Here is a 27,604-nt window from a genome sequence, read left to right as displayed (position 1 = left end):
CCAATCAGTACCCCGTTCCTGCCTTCTCCCCATATCCGTGAGCCGTGATCACAATGAATGGCGGTGCTGGCTCGAAGGGCCGAATGGCCTCCTCCTGCACCTATTTTCTATTTTTTTCTATATCCCCTGACTCTGCTATTTTTAAGAGCCCTATCTAGCTCTCTCTTGAAAGCATCTAGAGAGCCGGCCTCCACCGCCCTCAGGCAGAGAATTCCACAGACTCACCACTCTCTGTGAGAAACAGTGTTTCCTCGTCTCCGTTCTAAATGGCTTACTCCTTATTCTTAAACTGTGTGTGGCCCCTGGTTCTGGACTCCCCCAACATCGGGAACATGTTTCTTGCCTCTAGCGTGTCCAAACCCTTAATAATCTTACGTTTCAATAAGAAACCCTCTCATCCTTCTAAACTCCAGAGTGTACAAGCCCAGCCGCTCCATTCTCTCAGCATATGACAGTCCTGCCATCTAGGCTCGATTGTAATCATGTGTTGTCTTTCCGCTGACTGGTTAGCACGCAACAAAAAGCTTTTCACTGTACCTCGGTACACAGTGGCATGGTGGCGCCTCCTCTCAGCGCCAGAGACCCGGGTTCCATCCTGACCGCGGGTGCTGTCTGCGTGTGTGGAGTTTGCACGTTCTCCCCAAATGCACCAGTGAGTCCTTTACAAGTGCTTCCCTGGATAGGGATAAAGAGAACCTGATGTATTATTGAGTAAGTCAGGCGCCCAAACGGCCACTGTTCACGGACTTGTGCAGTACCGAAACAGGCCATTCGGCCCAACTTGTCCGTACTGACCAAGATGCCTCATCTACACTAGTCCTAGTCACGTCATAAGGGATAGGAGTAGAGTTAGGCCATTCGGCCCATCAAGTCTCCTCCGCCATTCAGCCTGGCTGCCTAATTCTTCTCCTATAAGTTATGAATTTATGAATGGGTATGGAAAGGGGAGTTCCCAGAGATGCCGTCATGCTCCCCTTTCCACACCCATTCATAAATTCATAGGAGCAGAATTAGGCCATTCAGCCTATCAAGTCTACTCCACCATTCAATCATGGCTGATCTATCTCTCCCTCCTAACCCCATTCTCCTGCCTTCTCCCCATAACCCCTGATACCCACACTAATCAAGAATCTATCTATCTCTGCCGTAACAAATATCCACTGACTTGGCCTCCACAGCTGTCTGTGGCAAAGAATCCCACAGATTCACCACCCTCTGGCCAAAGACATTTCTCCTCATCTCCTTCCTAAAGGAACGTCCTTTAATTCTGAGGCTGTGACCTCTAGTCCTAGACTCTCCCACTAGTGGAAACATCCTCTCCACATCCACTCTATCCAGGCCTTTCACTGGTCTCTGTGTTTCAATGAGGTTCCCCCCTGATCCATCCACAGATTCACCACCCTCTGACGAAATAAATTCTGCTCCTACCGCTTCTGAACTCATGAATAATTTTCGACCCTGCCCGTATAAGGTGAGCATCAGTTCCTGAACCAGTCAGACCATCCAATGTCCCGGAGTCAGACACAAAATGCCGGAGTCACTCAGCGGGACAGGCAGCGTCTCCGGAGATAATGGATGTGTAACGTTTCGGGTCAGGACACTTCTTCAGACCCATATATCCAATGTTACTGGTTTGGATTCCTTCCCCCCACCTGCACTATTTCTCCTGTGAATTATTCGTGTGCGATTGCCAAATTGTCATCAGACACATGTGGAGAGTTGGCTCCTCTATCCAGTTCAGCATCCAGCTTTATTTGCTTTGTGGACGTGGACGTTATGTGGACGTGCTCACCCTTTCCAAACACGAATGTGCGCTGAAGCCCGACTTAAACGAAACAGGAAACAAAAGTACTTTGCATTTACGTAGCACCTACCCCCTTCAGCCTGAATAGACAATAGACAATAGGTGCAGGAGTAGGCCATTTGGCCCTTCGAGCCAGCACCGCCATTCAATGGCTGATCATCCCCAATCAGTACCCCGTTCCTGCCTTCTCCCTATATCCCCTGACTCCGCTATCTTCAAGAGCCCTATCTAGTAGCTCTCTCTTGAAAGTATCCAGAGAACCTGCCTCCACCGCCCTCTGAGGCAGAGAATTCCACAGACTCACCACTCTCTGTGAGAAAAAGTGTTTCCTCGTCTCTGTTTTAAATGGCTTACTCCTTATTCTTAAACTGTGGCCCCTGGTTCTGGACTCCTCCAACATCAGGAACATGTTTCCTGCCTCTAGCGTGTCCAAGCCCTTAACAATCTTAGGGTCTCGACCCGAAACGTCACCCACTCCTTCTCTCCAGAGATGCTGCCCGTCCCGCTGACTTACTCCAGCATTTTGTGTCTACCTTCGGTTTAAACCGGCACCTGCAGTTCCTTCCCACAACATCTTTATCATAAGACAGGTACAGGCCATTCGGCCCATAATGTCCTTCAGGGTAGAGGCCTGGAATAGAGTGGATGTGGAGAGGATGTTTCCACCAGTGGGAGAGTCTAGGTCTAGAGGGCACAGCCTCAGAATTAAAGGACGTTCCTCAATGAAGGAGATGAGGAGGAATTTCTTTAGTCAGAGGGTGGTGAATCTGTGGAATTCTTTGCCACAGAAGGCGGTGGAGGCCAAGTCAGTGGATATTTTTAATGCAGAGATAGATAGATTCTTGATTAGTGCGGATGTCAGAGGTTATGGGGAGAAGGCAGGGGAATGGGGTTGGGAGGGAGAGATAGATCAGCCAGGATTGAATGGCGGAGTAGACTTGATGGGCCGAATGGCCTAATTCTGCTCCTATCACTTATTGGCTTATGATCCGCAGTTCCTTCCTACACATCCTAACGGTGTGCGGCAATTAACGGCTACTTTAATCGAGGGTCTCCACACATTAAGGCTTTAGTTCCCCAGATCACAATAGTTCCTTGTTAGTACTTGGAGGGAGTGTGTGTTGTCAATTGGCTTGAAGGAACAGGGAGCCTGCAGTAATGGAGGCATCACTTCACACACACATGCCTCCCAGCTGCCAGAAATAACCTGTCTTCCCAGTCTTAGGAGGGTGAGCTGTCTGCCTGGTTTTAATTTAGACATTAATTAGATTGGTAGACAATAGACAATAGGTGCAGGAATAGGCCATTCGGCCCTTCGAGCCAGCACCACCATTCAATGTGATCATGGCTGATCATCCCCAATCAGTACCCCGTTCCTGCCTTCTCCCCATATCCCCTGACTCCTCTATCTTTAAGAGCCCTATCTAGCTCTCTCTTGAAAGCATCCAGAGAATCTGCCTCCACCGCCCTCTGAGGTGGAGAATTCCACAGACTCACCACACTCTGTGTGAAAAAGTGTTTCCTCGTCTCTGTTCTAAATGGCTTACTCCTTATTCTTAAACTGTGGCCCCTGGTTCTGGGCTTCCCCAACATCGGGAACATGTTTTCCTGCCTCTAGCGCGTCCAAAACCCTTAATAATCTTATATGTTTCAATAAGTTAGCATCTGCAGTTCCTTCACACAAACATAAAATGGGTTCCTTTCCCCATGGCTGGGATGTGAGCAATTCTGAAAGAAGTAGCAATGTTTTGTCGAAGGAAGTCAAGGGAAAATTGTAGGGCAGGGTGGTTCCCTAGTAACGTTTGTCTCGATCAGACAGGCTGCAAATGAGACAAAGTTTACAGGCAGGAAAGTCTGACTGTTCTGCGAAGTTGCGTAAACAATTCCGATGGAAGGGACTCCGTGATCTTCCGCTCCCTGCCCAATATTCCGTGTCCACGCACATTCCCGGAGTGGGAGCAGTGAAGATAGTGAACGCTGGCCCGATGAGTAGCTGCTAAACCAGACACTGGCTTTTATTCTCAAGTGGCCCTGATTGGGATCAAAGTGTCTGGTGCTGGCGTGCGACTTCGATGCAATGCGTCAATGTGCCTCCCCGCTGCATCAAATCTCTCGGCTACTGTTATGTTCAATCTTCCACAGAATAGACAATAGACAATCGGCCATTCGGCCCATCGAGCCAGCACCGCCATTCAATGTGATCACGGCTGATCATCCCCAATCAGTACCCCGTTCCTGCCTTCTCCCCATATCCCCTGACTCCGCTATCTTTAAGAGGCCCTATCTAGCTCTCTCTTGAAAGCATCCAGAGAATCGGCCTCCACCAGGCAGAGAATTCCACAGACTCACCACTCTCTGTGAGAATTCCACAGACTCACCACTCTCTGTGAGAATTCCACAGACTCACAACACCTGCCTGCATTTGGTCCATATCCCATCTAAACCTGTCCTATCCATGTACCTGTCCAACTGTTTCTTAGACGTCGGGATAGTCCCAGCCTCAACTACCTCCTCCGGCAGCATGTTCCATTCACCCACCACCCTCTGTGTGAAAAAGTTACCCCTCAGACTCCTATGAAATCTTTGGCTGAGGGGCCTGTTTCCTCACCGTATCACCCTATCTACTCCAATAACTTGTGAACTTATGATGCAGTTTTTGATGGGCAGGTAGCTGTGTGTAAAGGCATTGCCAGCAAGGAGCTGACTAATCTGAAGCCTTTCCTCGAGAATATTGCATTACCTGGGATTTCCTCTTCACGCTCCAAATATGCGCCTGCTGCCCTTTAGCCTTGTGTAAATATCGCAAGAGAATTGTAAACCTCGCAGCTGAATAAATCTCAGCGGAGCGCGTCAGTCAGCACCAGACCAGCGCTGCTGGGGTTTGACAAGCAGTGGCTTTGGGATTATTTGAATGAAAAAAAAAAAAGAGTTTCTGCCTCAGGAGAGGCAATGCTGTAATAAGATTGTATCGGAGTGCACAAAATCTACATTTTAAACTAAGATTTTTAATGTAGCGTCCCCTTCCTTTGAAAGGCTCGTTCACTTTAGTTGGACGAAAATGCTGGAGGAACTCAGCGGGCGAGGCAGCATCTATGGAGCGAAGGAAATAGGCAACGTTTCGGGCTGAAACCCTGAAGGAAATAGGCAATGTTTAAGGCCCGAAATCCTGAAGGAAATAGGCAATGTTTAAGGCCCGAAATCCTGAAGGAAATAGGCAATGTTTAAGGCCCGAAATCCTGAAGGAAATAGGCAATGTTTAAGGCCCGAAATCCTGAAGGAAATAGGCAACGTTTCGGGCCGAAACCCTTCCGGGTTTCGGCCCGAAACGTTGCCTATTTCCTTCGCTCCATAGATGCTGCTGCACCCGCTGTGTTTCTCCAGCACTTTTGTCTACCTTCGATTTTCCAGCATCTGCAGTTCCTTCTCAAACAGCTTTTCACTGTACCTCGGTACACGTGACAACAAACTACACTGAATGGGCGACGCTTCGTGTCGAGGGTCAGTCTAAGGAAGGGTCTCGACTCGAAAACGCCACCTGTTCCTTCTCTCCAGAGATGCGGCCTGCCCCGCTGAGTCACGCCAGCATTTCGTGTCTACCTTCGGTTTAAACCAGCGTCTGCAGTTCCTTCCTACGCAATATTGTTCTAGGTTGGGAATGACAGTGGGGGGGATGTTGATAGTCAAGGGCCTGTCCCACGAGCATGCGATTACATGCGGCAAGCGCGACCTAACGTGGTCACTTGAGCCGTACGGCCTCGCGGGGCCGGTCCCACTTCGATCGCCGGAGCCGTATGGAGTTGTGCGGAGCTGGTCCCGACATCGCGCGGGGCTCCGAAAAACTGACACTGTTCAAAAATTCCGCGCGGCCATGGCCTGCCGGCCCGTAGCCGCCTCGACGCCGTACGCTCCACCTCGACGGGCGTGCGCAGCGTCCCGGCGCAGTACGCAGCGTCTTGACGCCGTACGTCACGTGCGAACTTCCCGCGGACTTCGCTCGAACTTCACTTAACTCACTCGACCTCCGCGCGGCCCCCGCTTCCGGTTCGTTCGTGCTCGCCGCCTGCAGGCGCATGCTGGTGGGACCGGCCCTGTACGGGGATCAATCGAACTCCGCGTGACCTACGCGCGGCCCCCCGCTTCCGGTTCGGTCGTGCTCGCCGCATGCAGGCGCATGCTCGTGGGACCGGCCCTTCATGAATCATGATGGTGAAATGTTGAAGCGGACTATTGTTGGTGGGCCGACATTATTCAGACAAAGACTGCGCTGATTGATGATGGACACATGCTGGTGATACGGTCCTTGGCTTCTGACGGCTCACCCAACACAGAGCCTGCAGACAGAGAGCAGACACGCAGACATTACAGGGAGGGAAACTACACTCATAACTATCCTTGATTTCCTTTTGACTTTTGTTCTCTGATGACTCTGCGTTAAATAAATAAATAAGGATGTCTGCGGAGATTTCACTAAAGCCGTGTCCTGGTGTGACAGTCAACATCAAAGCGATGAGGTGCAGGGAATGTGGAAGTGAAACCGAAGGAAGGCACAACATTTCGAGAGAAGGAATGGGTGACATTTTGGGTCGAGACCTTTCTTCAAACTCAGCCCGAAACGTCACCCATTCATTCTCTCCAGAGATGTTGCCTGTCCCGCTGAGTTACTCCAGCGTTTTAACATAGAAACATAGAAAATAGGTGCAGGAGTAGGCCATTCGGCCCTTCGAGCCTGCACCGCCATTCAATATGATCATGGCTGATCATCCAACTCAGTATCCTGTACCTGCCTTCTCTCCATACCCCCTGATCCCTTTAGCCACAAGGGCCACATCTAACTCCCTCTTAAATATAGCCAATGAACTGTGGCCTCAACTACCTTCTGTGGCAGATAATTCCACAGATTCACCACTCTCTGTGTGAAAAATGTTTTTTCTCAGCTATGTGTCCATCTAAAGAGATTAGGGCACGTGTTCCCCCTCTTGGTTCTTGGTTTCTTGGTCCTCCAAAATATTCCAAATGGAATTTAAACTGGAGTTGGCACCCCCTTCTCCCCCCTCCCCCACCCCTCTCTCCCCCTCCCCTCTCTCCTCCCCTCCCCCACCCCTCTCTCTTCCCCCTCTCCATCTCCTTCTCCTCACCCCTCTCCCTCTCCTCCCCCTCCTCCTCCCACCCCCATCCCTCTCTCCCCCACCCCTCTCAATACAGACACAAAATGCTGGAGAAACTCAGCGGGTGCAGCAGCATCTGTGGAGCGAAGGAAATAGGCAACGTTTCGGGCCGAAACCCTGAAGGAAATAGGCAACGTTTCGGGCAGAAACCCTGAAGGAAATAGGCAATGTTTCGGGCCGAAACCCTGAAGGAAATAGGCAACGTTTCGGGCCGAAACCCTGAAGGAAATAGGCAACGTTTCAGGCCGAAACCCTTCCGGGTTTCGGCCCGAAACGTCGCCTATTTCCTTCGCTCCATAGATGCTGCTGCACCCGCTGAGTTTCTCCAGCACGTTTGCCTAGCCTCAACGATGTGGTCTCACTGTGAGTTTCATGTCAATGTGCTGAGTATCCACGGGAGAATAATCGAGCTCAGCTCGGACTTTGACTGAGAGGAGGAAGTGGAGGTGGTGCCGTGACATTCCTGCCGTCTTCTCCCCGTAGATTAGTAACGAGAAGCAGCTGAAACACTGGCAGAAGTTCACTCCCCGTGACACAGCCCGCGTGACACAGCCCTAATCGCTGCAATGTGTTCCGAATGTACGCTTCAAATTCCTGAGCGTGCACATCTCTGAAGATCTCTCCTGGTCCGAGAACACTGATGGCAATTATTAAGAAAGCTCATCAGCGCCTCTACTTCCTGAGAAGTTTACGGAGAGTCGGTTTGTCATGGAGGACTCTCTCTAACTTCTACAGGTGCACAGTCGAGAGCATGCTGACCGGTTGTACCGTGGCTTGGTTCGGCAACTTGAGCGCACAGGAGAGGAAAAGACTACAAAAAGTAGTAAACACTGCCCAGTCCATCATCGGCTCTGACCTCCCTTTCATCGAGGGGATTTATCGCAGTCGCTGCCTCAAAAAGGCTGGCAGTATCATCAAGGACCCACACCATCCTGGCCACACACTCATCTCCCTGCTACCTTCAGGTAGAAGGTACAGGAGCCTGAAGACTGCAACGTCCAGGTTCAGGAATAGCTACTTCCCCACAGCCATCAGGCTATTAAACCTGGCTCGGACATTAATAGCCCATTATCTGTTATTTGCAGTTTATCAGTTTATTATCAGGGGTCACAGTTTAAGGATAAGGGGGAAATCTTTTAGGACCGAGATGAGGAAAACATTTTTCACACAGAGAGTGGTGAATCTCTGGAATTCTCTGCCACAGAAGGTAGTTGAGGCCACAGTTCATTGGCTATATTTAAGAGGGAGTTAGATGTGGCCCTTGTGGCTAAAGGGATCAGGGGGTATGGAGAGAAGGCAGGTACAGGATACTGAGTTGGATGATCAGCCATGATCATATTGAATGGCGGTGCAAGCTCGAAGGGCCGAATGGCCTACTCCTGCACCTATTTTCTATGTTTCTATTTATTCATGTGTGTATATATGGCTCACCAGCGGAGAGGTTGTTTTTTTCGAGGCCGGGTGGTATAAAACAAAAATATCTTTCACGTCTGCGTGAGTTGCAGCCCCCAAGTTGGAGGACGTGACGGGGGATTGAGGAATGTGTCAGCATGGGTGTGTTACCTTCAGCACAGCAATGTGGCAAGGTAGCTCGAGTTATCTATTACTTGTGAATCACTGGGCTCTTCCCTTCAGCCCGCCCCATGAGAACAGCAGTGACAGCAGGTTGGGTGGAGGTGGGCGAGAGAACGTATAATTCACAGAGTTTTTCAGAAGGAACTGCAGATGCTGGAAAATCGAAGGTCAACCTCATCTATTGCATCCACTGCTCTAGGTGTCAGCTGCTCTACATCGGTGAGACCAAGCGCAGGCTCAGCGATCGCTTCGCCCAACACCTCCGCTCGGTTCGCAATAACCAACCTGATCTCCCGGTGGCTCAGCACTTCAACTCCCCCGCCCATTCCCAATCCAACCTCTGTGTCCTGGGCCTCCTCCATGGCCAGAGTGAGCAACACCGGAAATTGGAGGAGCAGCACCTCATATTCTGCTTGGGCAGTCTGCACCCTAGCGGCATGAACATTGAATTCTCCAATTTCCGGTAGCCCTTGCCGTCTCCTCCCCTTCTCAGCTCTCCATCAGCCCTCTGACTCCTCCTCTTCCTTTCCCCTTTCTTCTCCTCACCCTCCATCAGTCTGAGGAAGGGTTTCGGCCCGAAACGTTGCCTATTTCCTGTGGAGTTCACAGAGGGCTGGTTTCATCTTTCAGAATACACTTGTGAACAGTGGGCCCGGCCCGATGGAATCACAGACTACCCTGAGTGGGTTGCACTATGTCCCGTCCTGGTGAGTCACTGGGTGGGGAACCACGTTATATCCCATTCCAGACGGTCGCTGACTGACCCGAGACATCACATCACATCTGTCGTGTAGAATCACGAGCTATGGTACAGACATGTGGATGCACCATGGACATGGTGGCCTCTGGAAACTGCGTTCGGTGACCTGCGTTCATCGTTGCTGGGGCAGCTCGGTGCACTTGGTCTAACTGTCCGGAATGTCTGGCCATTTAAAGGGGACACGTGCTTACGTCGGCACGCCGGACTGTGCAGCTTCAGTACCGACTGCAGCCCGCTCGCACCCTTCCAAAGTCCGCGGTATGGCAAAGCGCGCGTATGTGTGCGGGGTCGGCAGGGTGGTGCAGCGGGTAGAGCCACTGCCTCACAGCACCCAGAGACCTGGGTTCTATCCTGACCTCCGATGCTGCCTGTGTGTGTGGAGTTTGCACGTTCTACCTGTGGACCGCGTGGGTCTCCTCCGGGTGCTCCGGTTTCCTCCCACATCCCAAAGACGCGCGGGTTTGTAGGTTAATCGGCCCCTCTGTAAATTGCCCCCCCTATCGTGTGGGGAGTGGATGAGAAAGTGGGATAGCACAGAGTTGGTGAGAAGCCCACCAAGTCCACGCCGACCATCGATCACCCGTTCACACTAGTTCAACGTTACCCCACTCTCGCACCCACTCCCTACACGCTAGGGACCAGGGACAATTAATCTACAAACCCTGCACCCTCTTTGGGAAGTGGGAGGAAACTGGAGCACCCGGAGGAAACCCACACGGTCACAGGGAGAACGTGCAAACTCCACACAGACAGCGCCCAAGGTCAGGATCGAACCCGTGTCTCTGAATACAATAAAGGGAATAAGATGTGGTGTGTAAGGTCAATGCGTTGGTGGTCATGTGTGACGTGGTTCTTATTGTGGTTTCTCTCTGTTTCAGCTGACGATCCCCAAGTTCCCGGTGGTGGTCAAGATGGGGCACGCTCATGCCGGCATGGGAAAGGTGAGTGGTGTCACATTCCAGGTGTCCTCCACACTCACTGAGTGCGTTAGTGAAATGTAGTGTCTACACAGGGCAACGTCAGTCCATGCTGAACCGGACACACGCAGGGAAATACGAGCTGTGGACCACCGATCCCTCTCCATCCCCTCCTGCGACTCCATACACAATAGACAACAGGTGCAGGAGTAGGCCATTCGGCCCTTCGAGCCAGCACCGCCATTCAATGTGATCATGGCTGATCATCCCCAATCAGTACCCCGTTCCTGCCTTCCCCTCCATATCCCCTATTTTTAAGAGCCCTATCTAGCTCTCTCTTGAAAGCATCCAGAGAACCTGCCTCCACCGCCCTCTGAGGCAGAGAATTCCACAGACTCACCACTCTCTGTGAGAAAAAATGTTTCCTCATCTCCGTTCCAAATGGCTTAGACCTTATTCTTAAACTGTATGGCCCCTGGTTCTGGACCCCCCCCCCCCCCTAATCCTCGACGCTCCGGAGAAAACAATCCAACCTCCCCTTGTGACTAACACTGCATTCCAAAACAAATCTTTCTTGATTAGTGCAGGCGTCAGGGGTTACGGGGAGAAGGCAGGAGAATGAGGTTGGGAGGGAGAGATAGACCAGCCACGATCGAATGACGATGTAGACTTGATGGGCCGAATGGCCTCATTCTTCTCCTATATCACTTATAAAGCTTATGAAGCCAGACAAAAAGCTGGAGAAACTCAGCGGGTGAGAAACTCCGAAACGTCACCCATTCCTTCGCTCCATAGATGCTGCCTCACCCGCTGAGTTTCTCCAGCAATTTTGTCTACCTTCGATGTTTCCCCATCTGCAGTTCTTTCATAAACTTATGAAGCTCCTCTGCATCCTCTCCATAGACATACTGCGTATAACCAACCTCGCTAAAATCTTCACCTCACCCAGTGTCATTGAGATATCCGTGAAATTATTTTTTTCCACAAAGCACCAATGCGTGTGAAACGCAGGATTTACTTATCCTGCCCGTTCATCCAGAGAAACTGCAACGTCAGCTTTATTTAAAGGAAGGGAGTTAAGACAGTTTGAGGTGGAGGTGGGTCTCCTTCTCCCAGTGGGTCTGAGCTGCGTAGAACGTGAGTGTTAAAGGTCTTTGCGTTAGGCCAGTGGCGGGTGTTCGAGGCTGATCGTGCAGCAGTTGCGTTCGCATGTGAAGCAGAGTCAACTCCACCGTGTACATTGGGTGGGCCCATGGATCGCGGCCCGTGGGTGCGGAGGGAACTCAACTATCCGACGGACCGCACCGCATCCAAAGTCGTCTCACCTCGCGCCTTTCCGCATTTGGTCATCTGCGGAAGAAAAATAACAATTCCCGTCAACTCGATGATCTCAACATCGTATATTGGGCAGGAAACATAGAAACATAGAAGGTAAACAAAAATGCTGGAGAAACTCAGCGGGTGCAGCAGCATCTATGGAGCGAAGGAAATAGGCAGATTCTCTGCCAGATTTTCCAGCATCTGCAGTTCCTTCTTAAACGCAATAGAAACATAGAAAATAGGTGCAGGAGGAGGCCATTCGGCCCTTCGAGCCTGCACCGCCATTCAATATGATCATGGCTGATCATCCAACTCAGTATCCCGTATCTGCCTTCTCTCCATACCCCCTGATCCCTTTAGCCACAAGGGCCACATCTAACTCCCTCTTAAATATAGCCAATGAACTGGCCTCAACTACTTTCTGTGGCAGAGAATTCCACAGATTCACCACTCTCTGTGTGAAAAAAAGAATTATCATCTCGGTCCTAAAAGACTTCCCCCTTATCATGGATAAGGGTTTGTTAATTATTAAGGGTTTGGACACGCTAGAGGCAGGAAAAATGTTCCCAATGTTGGGGGAGTCCAGAACCAGGGGCCACAGTTTAAGAATAAGGAGTAAGCCATTTAGAACGGAGATGAGGAAACACTTTTTCTCACAGAGTGGTGAGTCTGTGGAATTCTCTGCCTCAGAGGGCGGTGGAGGCCGGTTCTCCGGATGCTTTCAAGAGAGAGCTAGATAGAGCTCTTAAAGATAGCCACCGAACCCTTCGAGCCATATACTCCTGCCATTGTCTATTGTCTATTGTTATGGTATAACAGTTGTGCCCCCTAGCAAGGACTAGTCAAACAGGCCATTAGTCCTCTCTGTATTTGACTGGTCTGGCTTTGTGTTTTGCAGGTGAAGGTTGAAAACCATTACGACTTCCAGGACATTGCCAGCGTGGTGGCTCTCGCCAAAACATACGCAACCACCGAACCCTTCATTGACTCCAAGTACGACATCAGAATCCAGAAGATCGGAAGCAATTACAAAGCTTACATGTGAGCACCTGCCCGTTTTATCTTGGGTGCAACCATCCTGAATGGGGCTAAATGTTTAAGAAGGAACTGCAGATGCTGGAAAAATCGAAGGTGGACAAAAATGCTGGAGTAACCCAGCGGGTGAGGCAGCATCTATGGAGCGAAGTCTGAAGAAGGGTCTCGACCCGAGACGTCGCCTATTCCATTCTCCAGCATTTTTGTCTACATTCTACATTTCCTTACATCGTCTGATTTGATCTGTCATTTTCACACCTTACCCGGACATATCTCTAGACTGCCTCTATCCTCAGTCTGAAGAAGGGTTTTGACCCAAAACGTCACCCATTCCTTCTGTCCAGGGATGCTGCCTGTCCCACTGAGTTACTCCAACACTTTGTTCCCATCGACCCGAAACGTCACCTATTTCCTTCGCTCCATAGATGCTGCCTGTCCCACTGAGTTACTCCAGCATTTTTTGTCCACCATTCAGAAAGGGCTGGTCAGTCTGGATGTGAGGGGAAGGTTTCTCATGGATGGGAGGGTGCATCTCAGGATAGAGGGTGAGGAGAGATTGGACAAATTGGGATGGACACAAAGTGCCGGAGTAACTCAGCGGGACAAGCAGCATCTCTGGAGAGAAGGAATGGGTGATGTTTCGGCTCAAGACCCTTCTTCAGACTGAGAGTCAGGGGAAAGGGAAACGAGGGATAGTGACGATGGTCTGGAGAGATATAATAATAATAATAATGGATGGGATTTATATAGTGCCTTTCTAATACTCAAGGCGCTTTACATCGCATTATTCATTCACTCCTCAGTCACACTCGGTGGTGGTAAGCTACTTCTGTAGCCACAGCTGCCCTGGGGCAGACTGATGGAAGCGTGGCTGCCATTCTGCGCCTACGGCCCCTCCGACCACCACCAATCACTCACACACATTCACACACAGGCAAAGGTGGGCGAAGTGTCTTGCCCAAGGACACAACGACAGTATGCACTCCAAGCGGGATTCGAACCGGCTACCTTCCGGTTGCCAGCCGAACACTTAGCCCATTGTGCCATCTGTCGTTTATAGAACAAATGGGCGCGAGTTGGGGGCTATGCCTGAGTGGATAGAGCGGGGGTTGGGTAAAAGGGGCGAATGAATAATATTAATATAATATCAAGGGGGGTGGTTAGTGTGTGTGTGTGTGGGGTGCACAGAGGTAGAGTTGCTGCCTTACAGCGCTTGGAGCACCAGAGACCCAGGTTCGATCCTGACTATGGGTACATGTCTGTACGTTCTCCCCGTGACCTGCGTGGGTTTTCTACAAGAACTTCACATTGAATGGCGGTGCTGGCTCGAAGGGCCAAATGGTCTACTCCTGCACCTATTGTCTATTGTCCATTGTCTAACTTCGGTTTCCTCCCACACTCCAAAATCGTACAGGTTTTGTAGGTTAATTGGCTTGGTGTAAATGTAAACATTGTTTCTAGTGTGTGTAGGATAGTGTTAATATGCGGGGATCGCTGGTCGGCGTGGACTTGGTGGGCCGAAGGGCCTGTTTCCACGCTCTATCCCTAGACTAAACTAAAATGAATGAAAGATATGTAAAACAGTAATGATGATTAAGGAAACAGGCCATTGTTAGTGTGGGCTAGGTGAGAACGAGTTACAGATACTCCTTGGACAGCTATAAACTCTGTCATGTGTAGGAAGGAACTGCAGATGCTGGTTTAAACCGAATATGGACCCACAAAGCTGGAGTAACTCAGCTGGGCAGGCAGCATCTCTGGAGAGAAGGAATGGGTGACATTTCGGGTCGAGACCCTTGTTCAGCTGAAACGTTACCCATTCCTTCTCTGTCTGTCCCGCTGAGTTACTCCAGCTATTTGTGCCTGCCTTCAGCGTAAACTCCGAGAAGCGACCTTCTCATTGTAAGCTTTTCTTTGCTTTCAGGAGGACTTCAATTTCAGGAAACTGGAAGGCAAACACTGGCTCGGCAATGCTGGAGCAGGTGGCCATGACGGAACGGTGAGTATTTAGACCGCATTAAACCTGGGCCAGGAAACATCGACATTGAGGGCTCAGCCTTGTACAAGATGGCAAAGAATGAACTCCACCAACCAAACCTCTTAGTCACATTTTCCGCAGGATTATTTATTCAATCTAACCTCCTTGAGTTAACAAATACCTTCCATGAAGCCTAGCTAATCATGTTACTTGTTTTTAAAGGGGTCAAGCCAACAGTGTCCTAGCCAGAGGAGCGACTGGGCTTGTATTCACTGGAATTTAGAAGGATGAGAGGATATCTTATAGAATCATATACAATTATTAAGGGATTGGACAGGCTAGATGCAGGAAGAATGTTTCCCCATGTTTGGAGAGTCCAGAACCAGGGATCACACAGTTTAAGAATAAGGGGTCGGCCATTTAGGACTGAGATGAGGAAAAACCTTTTCACCCAGAGAGTTGTGAATCTGTGGGATTCTCTGCCACAGAAGGCAGTGGAGGCCAATTCACTGGATGTATTCAAGAGAGAGTTAGATATAGCTCTTAGGACAAATGGAATCAAGCGATATGGAGAGAAAGCAGGAATGGGGTGCAGATTTTGGATGATCAGCCATGATCATATTGAATGGCGGTGCTGGCTCGAAGGGCCGAATGGCGTACTCCGGGTGCTCCGGTTTCCTCCCACACTCTAAAGACGTGCAGGTTCGTCGGCTAATTGGCTTGTGAAATGTCCCTGGTGCGCAGGATACTGTTAACGTACAGGATCGCTGGCCGGCACGGACATGGTGGGCCGAAGGGCCTGTTTCCACACTGGATCTCTAAAAGCTAAAACCAAATTGCCCAGAAGCAGCCCTAGTGAGACTCACACCTGGAGTATTGTGTGCAGTTTTGGTCCCTTAATTTGAGGAAGGACATTCTTGCTATTGAGGGAGTGCAGCGTAGGTTTACAAGGTTAATTCCCGGGATGGCGGGACTGTCATATGCTGAGAGAATGGAGCAGCTGGGCTTGTACACTCTGGAGTTTAGAAGGATGAGAGGGCATCTCATTGAAACATATGATTGTTAAGGGTTTGGACACGCTAGAGGCAGGAAACATGTTCCCGATGTTGGGGGAGTCCAGAACCAGGGACCACAGTTTAAGAATAAGGAGTAAGCCATTTAGGAGATGAGGAAACACTTTTTCTCACAGAGAGTGGTGAGTCTGTGGAATTCTCTGCCTCAGAGGGCGGTGGAGGCAGGTTCTCTGGATGCTTTCAAGAGAGAGCTAGATAGAGCTCTTAAAAATAGCAGAGTCAGGGGATATGGGGAGAAGGCAGGAACGGGGTACTGATTGGGGATGATCAGCCATGATCACATTGAATGGCGGTGCTGGCTCGAAGGGCCGAATGGCCTACTCCTGCACCTGTTGTCTATTGTCAAACGTGGAGCAGTTCCCCGGTAACCACTGTGAACGAGCCAGCTATTGGTGCCAGCTTGCTGGGCTCTGAAGGCACCTTATTGCGGTGGGAATGGGCTCTGGTGACGTTTGTCCACAGAGGCCTTGTGTGATATTTAGCCTCGGTGAGCTCATGCCGTCTGGCTGCCAGCCGCTCCTCATTATCCCAGTTTATAGCGTGATGTAAAACACCTGATCCCAAGCTGCCCATGGGGAATACCGGGACAAATGTCGGAACAGAAATCCCCACAAGTCCCGGTCACCATTCCATATGTGGGAATAGAGATTAAATAGAAGATAGGACATCGAACTGCAACTGGCCCTTCGGCCCACATTGCCTGTGCTGAACATGATGCCAACTCTTACCTGCCCGCACGTGATCCATATCCCTCCATATCCATATTCCTATCCAAATGTCCCGTAAACACCACTATCATATCTGCCACCACCACGACCCCTGGCAGCATGTTCCGCGTGTGAGTTGGGGGCTATGCGTGAGTGGATAGGGCGGGGATGGGGTAAAAGGAGCGAATTAATAATATTAATATAATATCAAGGGGGGTGGTTAGTGTCTGTGTGTGGAGGGGGTGTGGTTAGTGTGGTGCAGCACTGGGGGGACGAGTGGTGCATGGCGCTGCAGTGAGTGTTGGAGTGCAGTGTTGTGCAGGGTGCTGCAGCACTGAGGGATGCATGGTGTAGCGCTGGGGGATGCATGGTGCATGGCAGTGCAGTGCAGTGAGGTGCAGCATTGGGAGGACGAGTGGTGCATGGCGGTGCAGTGCAGTGAAGTGCAGCACAGGATGGTGCAGCATTGGGGGGGATGCATGGCGCATGGCGCTGCAGCACTGTGCGTGGTGCCTCAGTAGACCAGCCCCACAGTATGTGCTCTCTTGCAGCTACCGGACGTGGGTGGATGCCTGTGCGGAGATGTTCGGCGGCCTGGACATCTGCGCGGTGAAGGCGGTCCACGGCAAAGACGGCAAGGATTACATCATTGAGGTGAGTTCCGTGACCCATCTCCCAAATCATAACATGTCTCGTGACTGCTGCTTCACGGCTAACAAGGCTTCTTCATCTAGTGTGGGCCCATCCTGTGGCAAGCGTATCAGAGTCAACAGGCCCTTCAGCCCAACTTTCCATGCTGACCCATCTACGCTAGTGCCATCTGCCCGTTTGGCCCACATCCATCTTAAGCGTTCCTGTCCAAGTGTCTTTTAAATGTTGTTATAGTCCCTGCCTCAACTACCTCCTCTGGCAGCTCGTTCCAGCCGTTTCCTCTCAGCTTCCTATTAAATCTTTCCCTTCTCACCTATGACCTCTGGTTTTGATTCCTCTAGCCTCAGGTAAAGGGCCCTGTGTATTCATCCAATCTAACCCCCTCATGATTGTATACATCTCTATAAGATCACCCCTCAGCCTCCTGCACTCCAAGGAATAGAGTCCTAGCCCTGCCCAACCTCTCTCCCGATAGCTCAGGCCCTCGAGTCCTTGTAAATCCTCTCTGCACTATTTCCAGCATAACGGCATCCATCCAATAGCAGGGTGACCCAAACTGAACACAATACTCCGCAGGTGGACTCACCGGTAGATATCCAGAGTACAGAAATACAGTGAAAAGCTTCTATTTGTGTTTGCTCTCCAACCAAATCAGATCTTCCTATACAATGTATACAATCAGGCCAAACTCAAGTCCGATGGATAGTGAAGAGAAATCAGGGTGGTACGGTGGTGCAGCGGTAGAGTTGCTGCCTTACAGCGCCAGGGACCAGGGTTCGATCCTGACTACGGGTGCTGACTGTACGGAGTTTATACCTAGTGTTGCCAACTGTCCCGTATTAGCCGGGACATCCCGTATTTTGGGCTAAATCGGTTTGTCCCGTACGGGACCGCCCCCTGTCCCGTATTTGACCGCTACTACTCGGGTCGAGGGGACTGTCGGGTCGTCCGGCCCCACCTCACCCGTCCCGACGTAGTGCAGCCCGTGGAGTGCAGCAGCAGCAGCAGCAGCAGCACCTCGCCCGTGGCCCCGTCGGTCAGTCCGGCCAGCTGTCCGACCTTCGACCTTCGCTGACCGCCGACACCACCACCACCACCCCTCCTTCTCACGGCCGATCATCGGATCATGAGTTGGACGGGGCGCTGGACTTTGCGCGCTGCCCCCGGGCCAAAACCCCTCAGCTGGCCCCGCCGGCTGGGCTTTGTGTGCAGTCCAGCACCCGGGGCCAACTCATCATTCACCCAGCCACAGCCCAGTCGGTCTACTCCGCCATCCAATCATGGCTAATCTACCTCTCCCTCCTAACCCCATTCTCCTGCCTTCTCCCCGTATCCCCCGACACCCGCTCTAATCAAGAATCCATCTAGCTCTGCCTTAAAAACAATCCATTGACTTGGCCTATACCGCCTTCTGTGGCAAAGAATTCCACAGATTAACCACCCTCTGACCAAAGAAATTCCTCCTCATCTCTTTCCTAAAGAACGTCCTTTAATTCTGAGGCTGTGCCCTCTGGTCCTAGACTCTCCACATCCACTCTATCCAGGCTTATTATGGCTCCAGCTTATGTACTGATCTATGTTCTGTCACGCATGCATCCGAGAGGATGTGAGGCGAGGAGATCAGAGGCCATGAGGCAACTCGCTGGATGTCAGGTCGAATCAATGTCTCGGTGAACGGAGACAATGATGCAGAGACCCACATTGTGGCAACAGACGCCAGACTCGTCTCTCTCAGGAGATGATCATTGACTGCCACTCAGTGGCAGGAAGAGCAAACACACACACTAAACCTCTCAACATATCTGGGGAGGAACTGCAGATGCTGGTTTACACTGAAGGTAGACACAAAAAGCTGGAGTAACTCAGCGGGACGGGCAGCGTTTCTGGAGAGAAGGAAAAGGAAAAAGAAGGGTTTCAACCTGAAACATCATCCAATTCCTTTTCTCCACAGATGCTGTCTGACCCGCTGAGTTTCTCCAGTTTTCTTTGTCCATCCTCTCAATATATCCATCTCCTCAGATAGATGAAAAGCTGGAGTAACTCAGCAGGACAGGCAGCATCTCTGGAGGGTGACGTTTCTGGTCGAGACCCTTCTTCACACCATCTTGGGTCCATCTCAGGAGTAAGCCATTTAGAACGGAGATGAGGAAACACTTTTTCTCACAGAGAGTGGTGAGTCTGTGGAAATCTCTGCCTCAGAGGGCAGTGGAGGCAGGTTCTCTGGATACTTTCAAGAGAGAGCTAGATAGGGCTCTTAAAAATAGCGGAATCAGGGGATATGGGGAGAAGGCAGGAACGGGGTACTGATTGGGGATGATCAGCCATGATCACATTGAATAGCGGTGCTGGCTCAAAGGGCCGAATGGCCTACTCCTGCACCTATTGTCTATCTCCTAAGATACCCGACACACACATACACACCCACATGCACGCGCACACACACACACACACACACACACACACGCACACACGCACACACACGCACACACGCACACACACACACACACACACACACACACACACACACACACACACACACACACACACACACACGACAATTTCACATTTATATCATTGAACCCTGGTCTCTAGTGCTGTAAAGCAGCAACTCTACCACAGCGCCAGAACTGCCACTCAATGTGATCATGGCTGATCATCCACAATCAGAATTCCACAGACTCACAACTCTCTGTGAGAAATAGTGTTTCCTCGCCTCCGTTCTAAATGGCTTACTCCTTATTCTTAAACTGTGTGGCCCCTGGTTCAGGACTCCCCCAACATCGGGGACATGTTTCCTGCCTCTAGCGTGTCCAAACCTTTAATAATCTTTTATGTCGGTCGGGGGGCTAGTAGGGAGTGATAAATTCAATGGGCCGAGTGGCCTGATTCTGCTCCTATCACTTGTGAAGAGTGTGTAGAGCATTTCAGCAGAAATAACATTTTTGCTTTAAATGATCATTTTCTCGTTCCCACTCCTGGTATCTATTTGGAATCTCGAGCTTAAAGGATGTGGCATCCACGTTCGTCATCGATGCTGCCTGATCCGTTGAGCTACTCCAGCATTTTGTGCCCTCTTACGGTTGTAAAGAAAGCCCATCGTATTGCGTGGGATTTACCGAGACGCCATTCTCAGAAAGGGCAAACAAAATAATCATTCCCAGAAACCCAATGCTGTGTTAAACTGCAAGGATTAGCGGTGGTGCCAGGATTAAGGGCTGGCCGTGCTAGACACACAATCCTTTTATGGATCGCTGGGGACATTTTGTGTTCAGCTCCCTTTTGCCATAAGCTCCAGGGAGACCAAAACGTACGCAGACCTGACCATTGCAAACGAACGCGGGCAGCTTCGACTTTGAACAGAACAGTGACACATGGAAACTCAGCATTCTCCTGCCTTTCTCACACAGAGAGTTGTGAGTCTGTGGAATTCTCTGCCTCAGGACGTGTGTGGAGTGGAGGCTTTGGAAGATTGGGGAATTACAGAGACGTGAAGCTGTGGTGGAGGACAAGTTGATCCTGGTGGATCAGCTATGGCCGTATGGCTTGTACACTCTGGAGTTTAGAAGGATGAGAGGATATCACATTGAAACATATAAGATTATTAAGGGTTTGGACACGCCAGAGGCAGGAAACATGTTCCCGATGTTGGGGGAGTCCAGAACCAGGGGCCACAGTTTAAGAATTAGGAGTAAGCCATTTAGAACGGAGACGAGGAAACACTTATTCTCACAGAGAGTTGTGAGCCTGTGGAATTCACTGCCTCAGAGGGCGGTGGAGGCCGGTTCTCTGGATCCTTTCAAGAGAGAGCTAGATAGGGCTCTTAAAGATAGCGGAGTCAGGGGATATGGGGAGAAGGCAGGAACGGGGTACTGATTGGGGATGATCGGCCATGATCACATTGAATGGCGGTGCTGGCTCGACGGGCCGAATGGCCTACTCCTGCAACCTATTGTCTATTGTCTATTGGCCAGTGTAAGTTGACCCGTTCCGAATCCACAAAAGACAAATCAGGCTATTTTCTAAATGACAACAGACTAGGAATTGTGGAAGAGCAAAGAGTCTATGTGCAAAGATCACTCGGTCAAAGTCATCAAAAATTGTAAGACCAGCTTGCAGACATTTGGAACAGAGAACAATACAAACACAGAGTGCTGGAGTAACTCATGGGGTCAGGCAGCATCTGTGGAGAACATGGATAGGTGACGTTTCACAGAGTGCTGGAGTAACTCAGCGGGTCAGGCAGCATCTGTGGAGAACGTGGATAGGTGACGTTTCACAGAGTGCTGGAGTAACTCAGCGGGTCAGGCAGCATCTGTGGAGAACGTGGATAGGTGACGTTTCACAGAGTGCTGGAGTAACTCAGCGGGTCAGGCAGCATCTGTGGAGAACATGGATAGGTGACGTTTGGGGTCGGGACCCTTGCACGGATCACCTTTTTCTGAAGAAGGATCTCGACCCAAAATGTCGCCTATTCCACACCATAGATGCTGCCTCACCCGCTGAGTTTCTCCAGCATTTTTGTCTACATTCTACATTTCCTTTATCATCGTCTGATTTGATCTGTCATTTTCACACCTTACCCTTCCATATCTCTAGACTCCCTCTCCCCTGACTCTCAGTCTGAAGAAGGGTCTCGACCCAAAACGTCGCCCATTCCTTCTGTCCAGACATGTGCACTTTAACCACATGTGATTTTTTTTCTATTACATATCTCAAATTGTGGAGTACAGAGACAAATAAATAAATGCAATGGGCTGACGTGTAGTACGCAACGGAGCGGAACGTGGGCCTTTTTTTCATCCATTTCAGTAACCGGACCCGACCCGACCCGACTCGCAGTGTAATCAATGTTGCGGGGGAACAGTTTGTGTTAATAAATAATAATTCTGAAAATGAGAAGATTTTTTCCAAATAACTTATATTTTTACGAGGATGTTTCCGTAACCGGCTTCCGTCTCCGCACTAGTATCTTTGCTCCGCTACGGGATCTTTGGTGCGGAGACGGAAGCCGGTTACGGAAATGGGGCCGAAAATCTGCCCATGAATCTGCCCATGACCGTACTACGTCTATTTCGTCGAGTGGACTATCTTGCTCGTTATAGGATCTTTGCCATGCACTGTGGTTACTGAGCTGACTACATGCTCTCTGCTGCCCTCTGCTGTAGGTGATGGACAGCGCCATGCCTCTCATTGGGGAATACATTGAGGAGGATAGACAACTGATAGCGGAGTTGGTCATTGGGAAAATGAACCAGGTCCTCTCTGTGAACGCTGACGTATCTCAGCAACAAGCCGGGATGACACTGAACAAGGTTAGTGGTGTGAAGCCTCGCCCTCTCTTTAAACGTGGGTTCCATGGAAAGCAATTTGTCAGGGAGTTGCGAATGATTGGAATTTTCAACTTCATAGGGCGATGGATACTCAGCCATTATGTATATTCATAATTTCCTAAGTTCTAGCAGCAAAATTAGGCGATTCGGCCCATCGGGTCTACTCCGCCATTCAATCATGGCTAATCTATCTCTCCCTCTCAACCCCATTCTCCTGCCTTCTCCCCTTCTCCCCCCGCACTAATCAATAATCTATCTATCCCTGCGTTAAACATATCCACTGACTTGACCTCCACAGCCGTCTGCGGCAACTTCCCAGCCTTGTAAATTGTGAATGTTTGGACTTTTCAGTTCCATACGGCGATGAACACTAATGCCCCTGTCCCACTTAGGTGATTGTTTAGGAGAGTACAAGCGACTAGGATGTCGCCACATGGTCGCAGGGGTGTCGCCTGTATGGTCTCCCCAGTCGCCCAAAGAGTCGTGCCTTTTTTCTGGTCACCGCTGGATTTTGAAATGTTCAAAACCTTTCGGCGACAGTCGGCGCCCGTGGGCTTGATGCCAATGATCGTAGCCTGACGTAGGTGGTATCGCCAGGATGGCGTAGGTTGCTGCTGGTGCTGACTTCGGTGAATTCCATTGGTGGCTACTCACGTCAACCAGCGACTGAATTAAATTAAAATTAAATTTCTTTATTTATATAGCACATTTTTAGTCAACTTGCATTGACCCCAAAGTGCTTCACATAATTACATCCACACACACAGGCAAAGGTGGGTGAAGTGTCTTGCCCAAGGACACACACAGGCAAAGGTGGGTGAAGTGTCTTGCCCAAGGACACAACGACAGTATGCACTCCAAGCGGGATTCGAACCGGCTACCTTCCGGTTGCCAGCCGAACACTTAGCCCATTGTGCCATCTGTCGTCCACAATTGTCTTCAGTTGTTGCCGACAGGGTCGTTGCTTGTCGGACGTAGGTTGTCGTAGGTGTGGTCGCAGGTGGACGTCCTAAAGGGTCGCCGGTTGTCGGTAGCTTGCCTTGTCGACTAGGTGGTTGGTCGTGGTAGACATTGTCGTGGGGGGGGGGGGGGGGGGTCCAGTCACCGGTGTTTCGGTGACCTGCTCGGACAGTCGCTGCAAAAATCGCCTAAGTGGGACAGGCCCTGAAGTCATTCAATATATTCTCGAAGATGATGTTTATATGTTTTATGCATGATTTGGGAATGCAGGGTTACAGGGGTGATGCAGTGGAGGCTGGGATCATATCACCCATTGTCTCATGCAGTGGCACAGTATACGATCAAGTGACATACTGTAATTTTTCATACTCCCATGTTCACTTTAATTTCTTAAATCCTCCACAGGTCCAGCCTCCATCATCAAAAACCCCGACTCAAACAGGGACCAATGCCCAGTGGGGCCAGACAACACAAGCTCGTCCTGTACCTCAAGGTGAGTCTAGTACCAGCGGTAATAATTCAACATAGGAAGAAACTACAGATGCTGGTTTAAACCGAAGACAGAGGCAAAAAGCTGGAGTCACTCAGCGGGTCAGGCAGCATCTCTGGAGAAAGTCGATGGGTGACGTTTCAGTCCAAGACTGGGATTACATTCCGAGTTACTCTTTGTGCCTTTTCTTGTTTTGAATTGCCTGCTAAGGGCACATGGAAAAAAATGCACAAAGTGCTGGAGTAACTAAATCAGCGGGACAGGCAGCAGCATCTCAGGGGAAAAGGAACGGGCGACGTTTCGGGTCGAGACCCTTCTTCAGACTGAGAGTCGGGGGAGAGGGAAAAGAGAGGTATCGACGGTGATGTGGAGAGATATGGAACAAATGACGGAAAGAAGTGCAAAGAGTAATGATGATCAAAGAAAAGGTGGAGCCCACAATGGTCCACTACAGTATATGTATCTACAGTATGTCTATGTATCTACAGTATGTGTATGTATCTACAGTATGTCTCTATGCTCCATCTTTTGCCTCTAATGCAGGGAGCTCTCGGCAGCAGCCGAGTCCACAAATGCAGCGATCCAACACGGCACCCCAGAGGAGGTCCTCACCGCCAGGGCAGCAGAGCCAGGCTCCGCTCACGGCCCCCGGGCAGCAGGACAAGTCGCCAGGCTCGGGCTCAGCTTCTCCCAAGCAGATCAAGTCAGCCGGCGCATCACCCAACCAGGCACCCAAGCCAGGAGGAGCCTTCTCTGGCCTGCAGGGCAAGCTCCCCACCCTGCCCGGGGCACTGCAGCCACATAGCACACCATCGCAGCCCCAGCTCAAGTAAGTCGTGAGTCTGAATCTTGCCAGGCACAAAATGCTGGAGTAACTCAGCGGGATGGGCAGCGTCTCTGGAGAGAAGCATTGGGTGACGTTTCGGGACGATTTTTTAGGCGACTAGGCTGTTGCCACATGGTTACCGGGGTGTCACCTGTATGGTCTCCTCAGTCGCCCAAAGAGTCGAAGCGTTTTTCTGATCGTGCGGGATTTTGATGTTTAAAACCTTTCGGCGACAGTGGGTTTGATGCCAATGAGGGGGGGGTCCAGTCACTGGTTTCTCAGCGACCTGCCACGACTGTGACATTCGCTGGCAGTTGCCGAAAAAATCGCCTAAGTGGGACAGGCCCATTAGTCAAGGGTTTTGTGTCTCTAAACAATAAACCTGCTTTGTTCCCACCAAGAGAAATAACACAACAAAGTATGCCACTGAGTGAAGTTTTGGCTGCAGAGAAATCTCTGTGAAAATAGAATGTCTGTACCTGGTACACAATTAGTCAGCAAATCCTATCCGATCTATTAAACCCGTCCTCTTAATTCTGATTAAGTTATTTCTGTGTACAAAAGTCTGCAGCAGAGTGGAGATTTCTAAAATATATTCAAAGTCATGGATAGGATAGCTTTAGTGGAAAGTGGACCAAACGTGGGCAAATGGGTTTAAGAAGGAACTGCAGATGCTGGAAAATCGAAGGTAGACAAAAATGCTGGAGAAACTCAGCGGGTGCAGCAGCATCTATGGAGCGAAGGAAATAGGCAACGTTTCGGCCCAAAACCCTTCTTCAGACCTTCTTCAGTGGGCAAATGGGACTAGCTTAGATGGGGCATCTTGGTCGGCATGGACGAGTCAGGCCGAAGGGCCTGTTTCCGTGCTGAATTAGTCCATGAAGTAGGAGACGTTACCATTTTTGCCAATGTGGCACTATTTAACTATCAGATCAGTCTTGGCCCAACAAATTATAGGAGAGTTATAGGAGTAGAATTAGGCCATTCGGCCCGTCGAGTCCACTCTGCCATTCAATCATGGCTTATCTCTGCCTCATAATCCCATTTTCCTGCCTTCTCCCCATAACCCATGACACCCGTTCTAACCAAGAATTTGTCTATATCGCCGTTACACCTATCCACTGACTTGGCCTCCACAGCCCTCTGTGGCAATGAGTTCCACAGATTCACTACCCTCTGACTAAAGAAGTTCTTTTTTAAAGAGCGCCCTTTAACTAGATGTAAGTTTATTTTACGTGCATTCTCAGACCTAATGTCCACTGCCATTGATTTAATACAGCACAGAAACAGGCCCTTCAGCCCAACCCCCCCATGTCAACCCCATCTACACTAGTCCCATCTGCCTGCGATTGGTCCATATCCCTTCCATATCCATGTATCTGCCAAATGTATTTTAAATGCTGTTATAGTCCTTGCCTCAACTACCTCCTCTGGCAGCTCGTTCCATACACACACCCACCACCCTCTGGGGGTTCTCCATGACCCCCCTCCCCTCCACTCAGGGTCCCCGTTAGTTCTCGACAGCGCCCCACACCGGGTCCATGTTTGTTCTTGGTGTGCCCCCCCTCCCCACGGTTGTTCTCGGTGACATAGTCCGACCACCTCGGCCCCACCCCGTCCTCTCTGTAATTGGCAGGGCCTTACATCCATGTAACACAACCGTACAACAGGCAATAGACAATAGGTGCAGGAGTAGGCCATTTGGTCCTTCGAGCCAGCACCGCCATTCAATGTGATCATGACTGATCATCCCCAATCAGTACCCCGTTCCTGCCTTCTCCCCATATCCCCTGACTCCGCTATTTTTAAGAGCCCTATCGAGCTCTCTCTTGAAAGCATCCAGAGAACCGACCTCCACCGCCCTCTGAGGCAGAGAATTCCACAGACTCACCATTCTCTGTGAGAAAAAGTGTTTCCTCGTCTCCGTTCTAAATGGCTTACTCCTTATTCTTAGCCTGTGGCCCCTGGTTCTGGACTCCCCCAACATCGGGAACATGTTTCCTGCCTCTAGTGTGTCCAAGCCCTTAATAATTTTATATGTACGGTCAGTCTCGGAGCTAATGGAAGCCTGCAGACGCTTTTCATTTTTTCCTTTCAGCAAATCACAATCTTTGACGAACAGCTTCAGCGTTTCCGAGCCCGCCCAGCACGCCGTCTCCAACGAAGACGAGGCGAAAGCAGAGACAATCCGAAACCTGAGGAAATCCTTCGCCAGCCTCTTCTCCGATTAACTCTTCGCCACGACGTTTCAATTTCCCAGTCGGCGGAAGGGGATGCGTGGAGTTGCGGCCGGCTGCCAAAACCGTAGCGCGGGTTTAACGGGAATGTGGAGGTGGGGAGAGGCGGGAGGAGTGGGAATGCTAACGGCCTTGCACGGATGGCAAGGGGCTGTGTGCTTTGAGGGATAGTTTCCCCAGCTGGGGAGGGGGACAGAGATGCTGGCAAGTTGGGGTGCGTGCAGGTGTAACTGTGTGTGTGGTGTGAATAATGTGCACTTTATCTCCCGCTGCAGATGTTGAATGTCAAACGGAATGCTGTCACCAACCAGAGAATCACTATTTATTTGGGTTTTTTAAGAAAAGTTTCGTTTAGTTTATCAACACGTGTACCGAGGTACAGCGAAAAGCTTTTGTTGAACGCAGAATGTATGCAAGAATGCGTACAAGAAAGCGAAATGTATACAAGACTGCCTGACAATGAGTTCCTTTGGGATAGTGGCCGCCCGTCCACTTAAATCACTGCCTTCCCCTCAAACATTTTAATCCCATGCAGAATTTGAAATCTCCTCTTGAAGCACGAATCTTATTTCTCTCCAGAATTAGGTCATATTCAGGTTCCAGATCATTTATTTCACTGCTTACGTTGCTTGGTAACTTTGCTCCGCGTACAATAGATTTGAAGTGGTAATCGGTCAACAAGTCTAGTTTGTCGAGTCTTGGGAGAGAGATACTGCTCGGAAACAGGCCCTTTGGCCCATCGAGTCCATCCCGATCCACAACACCCATTTACACCA

General features: G+C 50.3%; 1 protein-coding gene across 1 annotated transcript; it reads left to right on the top strand.

Annotated features, from left to right (window-relative positions):
- syn3 (synapsin III) lies at window positions 1-27,604 on the top strand. Its single transcript, XM_033037460.1, has 10 exons — window positions 1-7; window positions 9,837-9,846; window positions 10,183-10,245; window positions 12,440-12,582; window positions 14,501-14,575; window positions 16,886-16,988; window positions 22,151-22,297; window positions 23,681-23,768; window positions 24,309-24,594; window positions 26,690-27,604. The coding sequence occupies exons 3-10, from the start codon at window positions 10,216-10,218 to the stop codon at window positions 26,820-26,822; spliced, it is 1,005 nt and encodes a 334-aa protein (XP_032893351.1). The 5' UTR covers window positions 1-7; window positions 9,837-9,846; window positions 10,183-10,215; the 3' UTR covers window positions 26,823-27,604.

This window comes from Amblyraja radiata, chromosome 19 (assembly GCF_010909765.2).
Source record: "Amblyraja radiata isolate CabotCenter1 chromosome 19, sAmbRad1.1.pri, whole genome shotgun sequence".
Lineage (NCBI taxonomy): Eukaryota > Metazoa > Chordata > Chondrichthyes > Rajiformes > Rajidae > Amblyraja > Amblyraja radiata.
This window is presented reverse-complemented; position numbering and strand designations above follow the sequence as displayed.

What these genes read in the sequence shown, in the direction of transcription:
- syn3 (XM_033037460.1), top strand. Translation starts at nt 10,216, where the DNA reads ATGGGGCACGCTCATGCCGGCATGGGAAAG. An exon ending in CTCATGCCGGCATGGGAAAG is followed by an intron (nt 10,246 to 12,439) that starts GTGAGTGGTGTC and finishes TGTGTTTTGCAG; the next exon opens with GTGAAGGTTGAAAACCATTA. An exon ending in AGCAATTACAAAGCTTACAT is followed by an intron (nt 12,583 to 14,500) that starts GTGAGCACCTGC and finishes CTTTGCTTTCAG; the next exon opens with GAGGACTTCAATTTCAGGAA.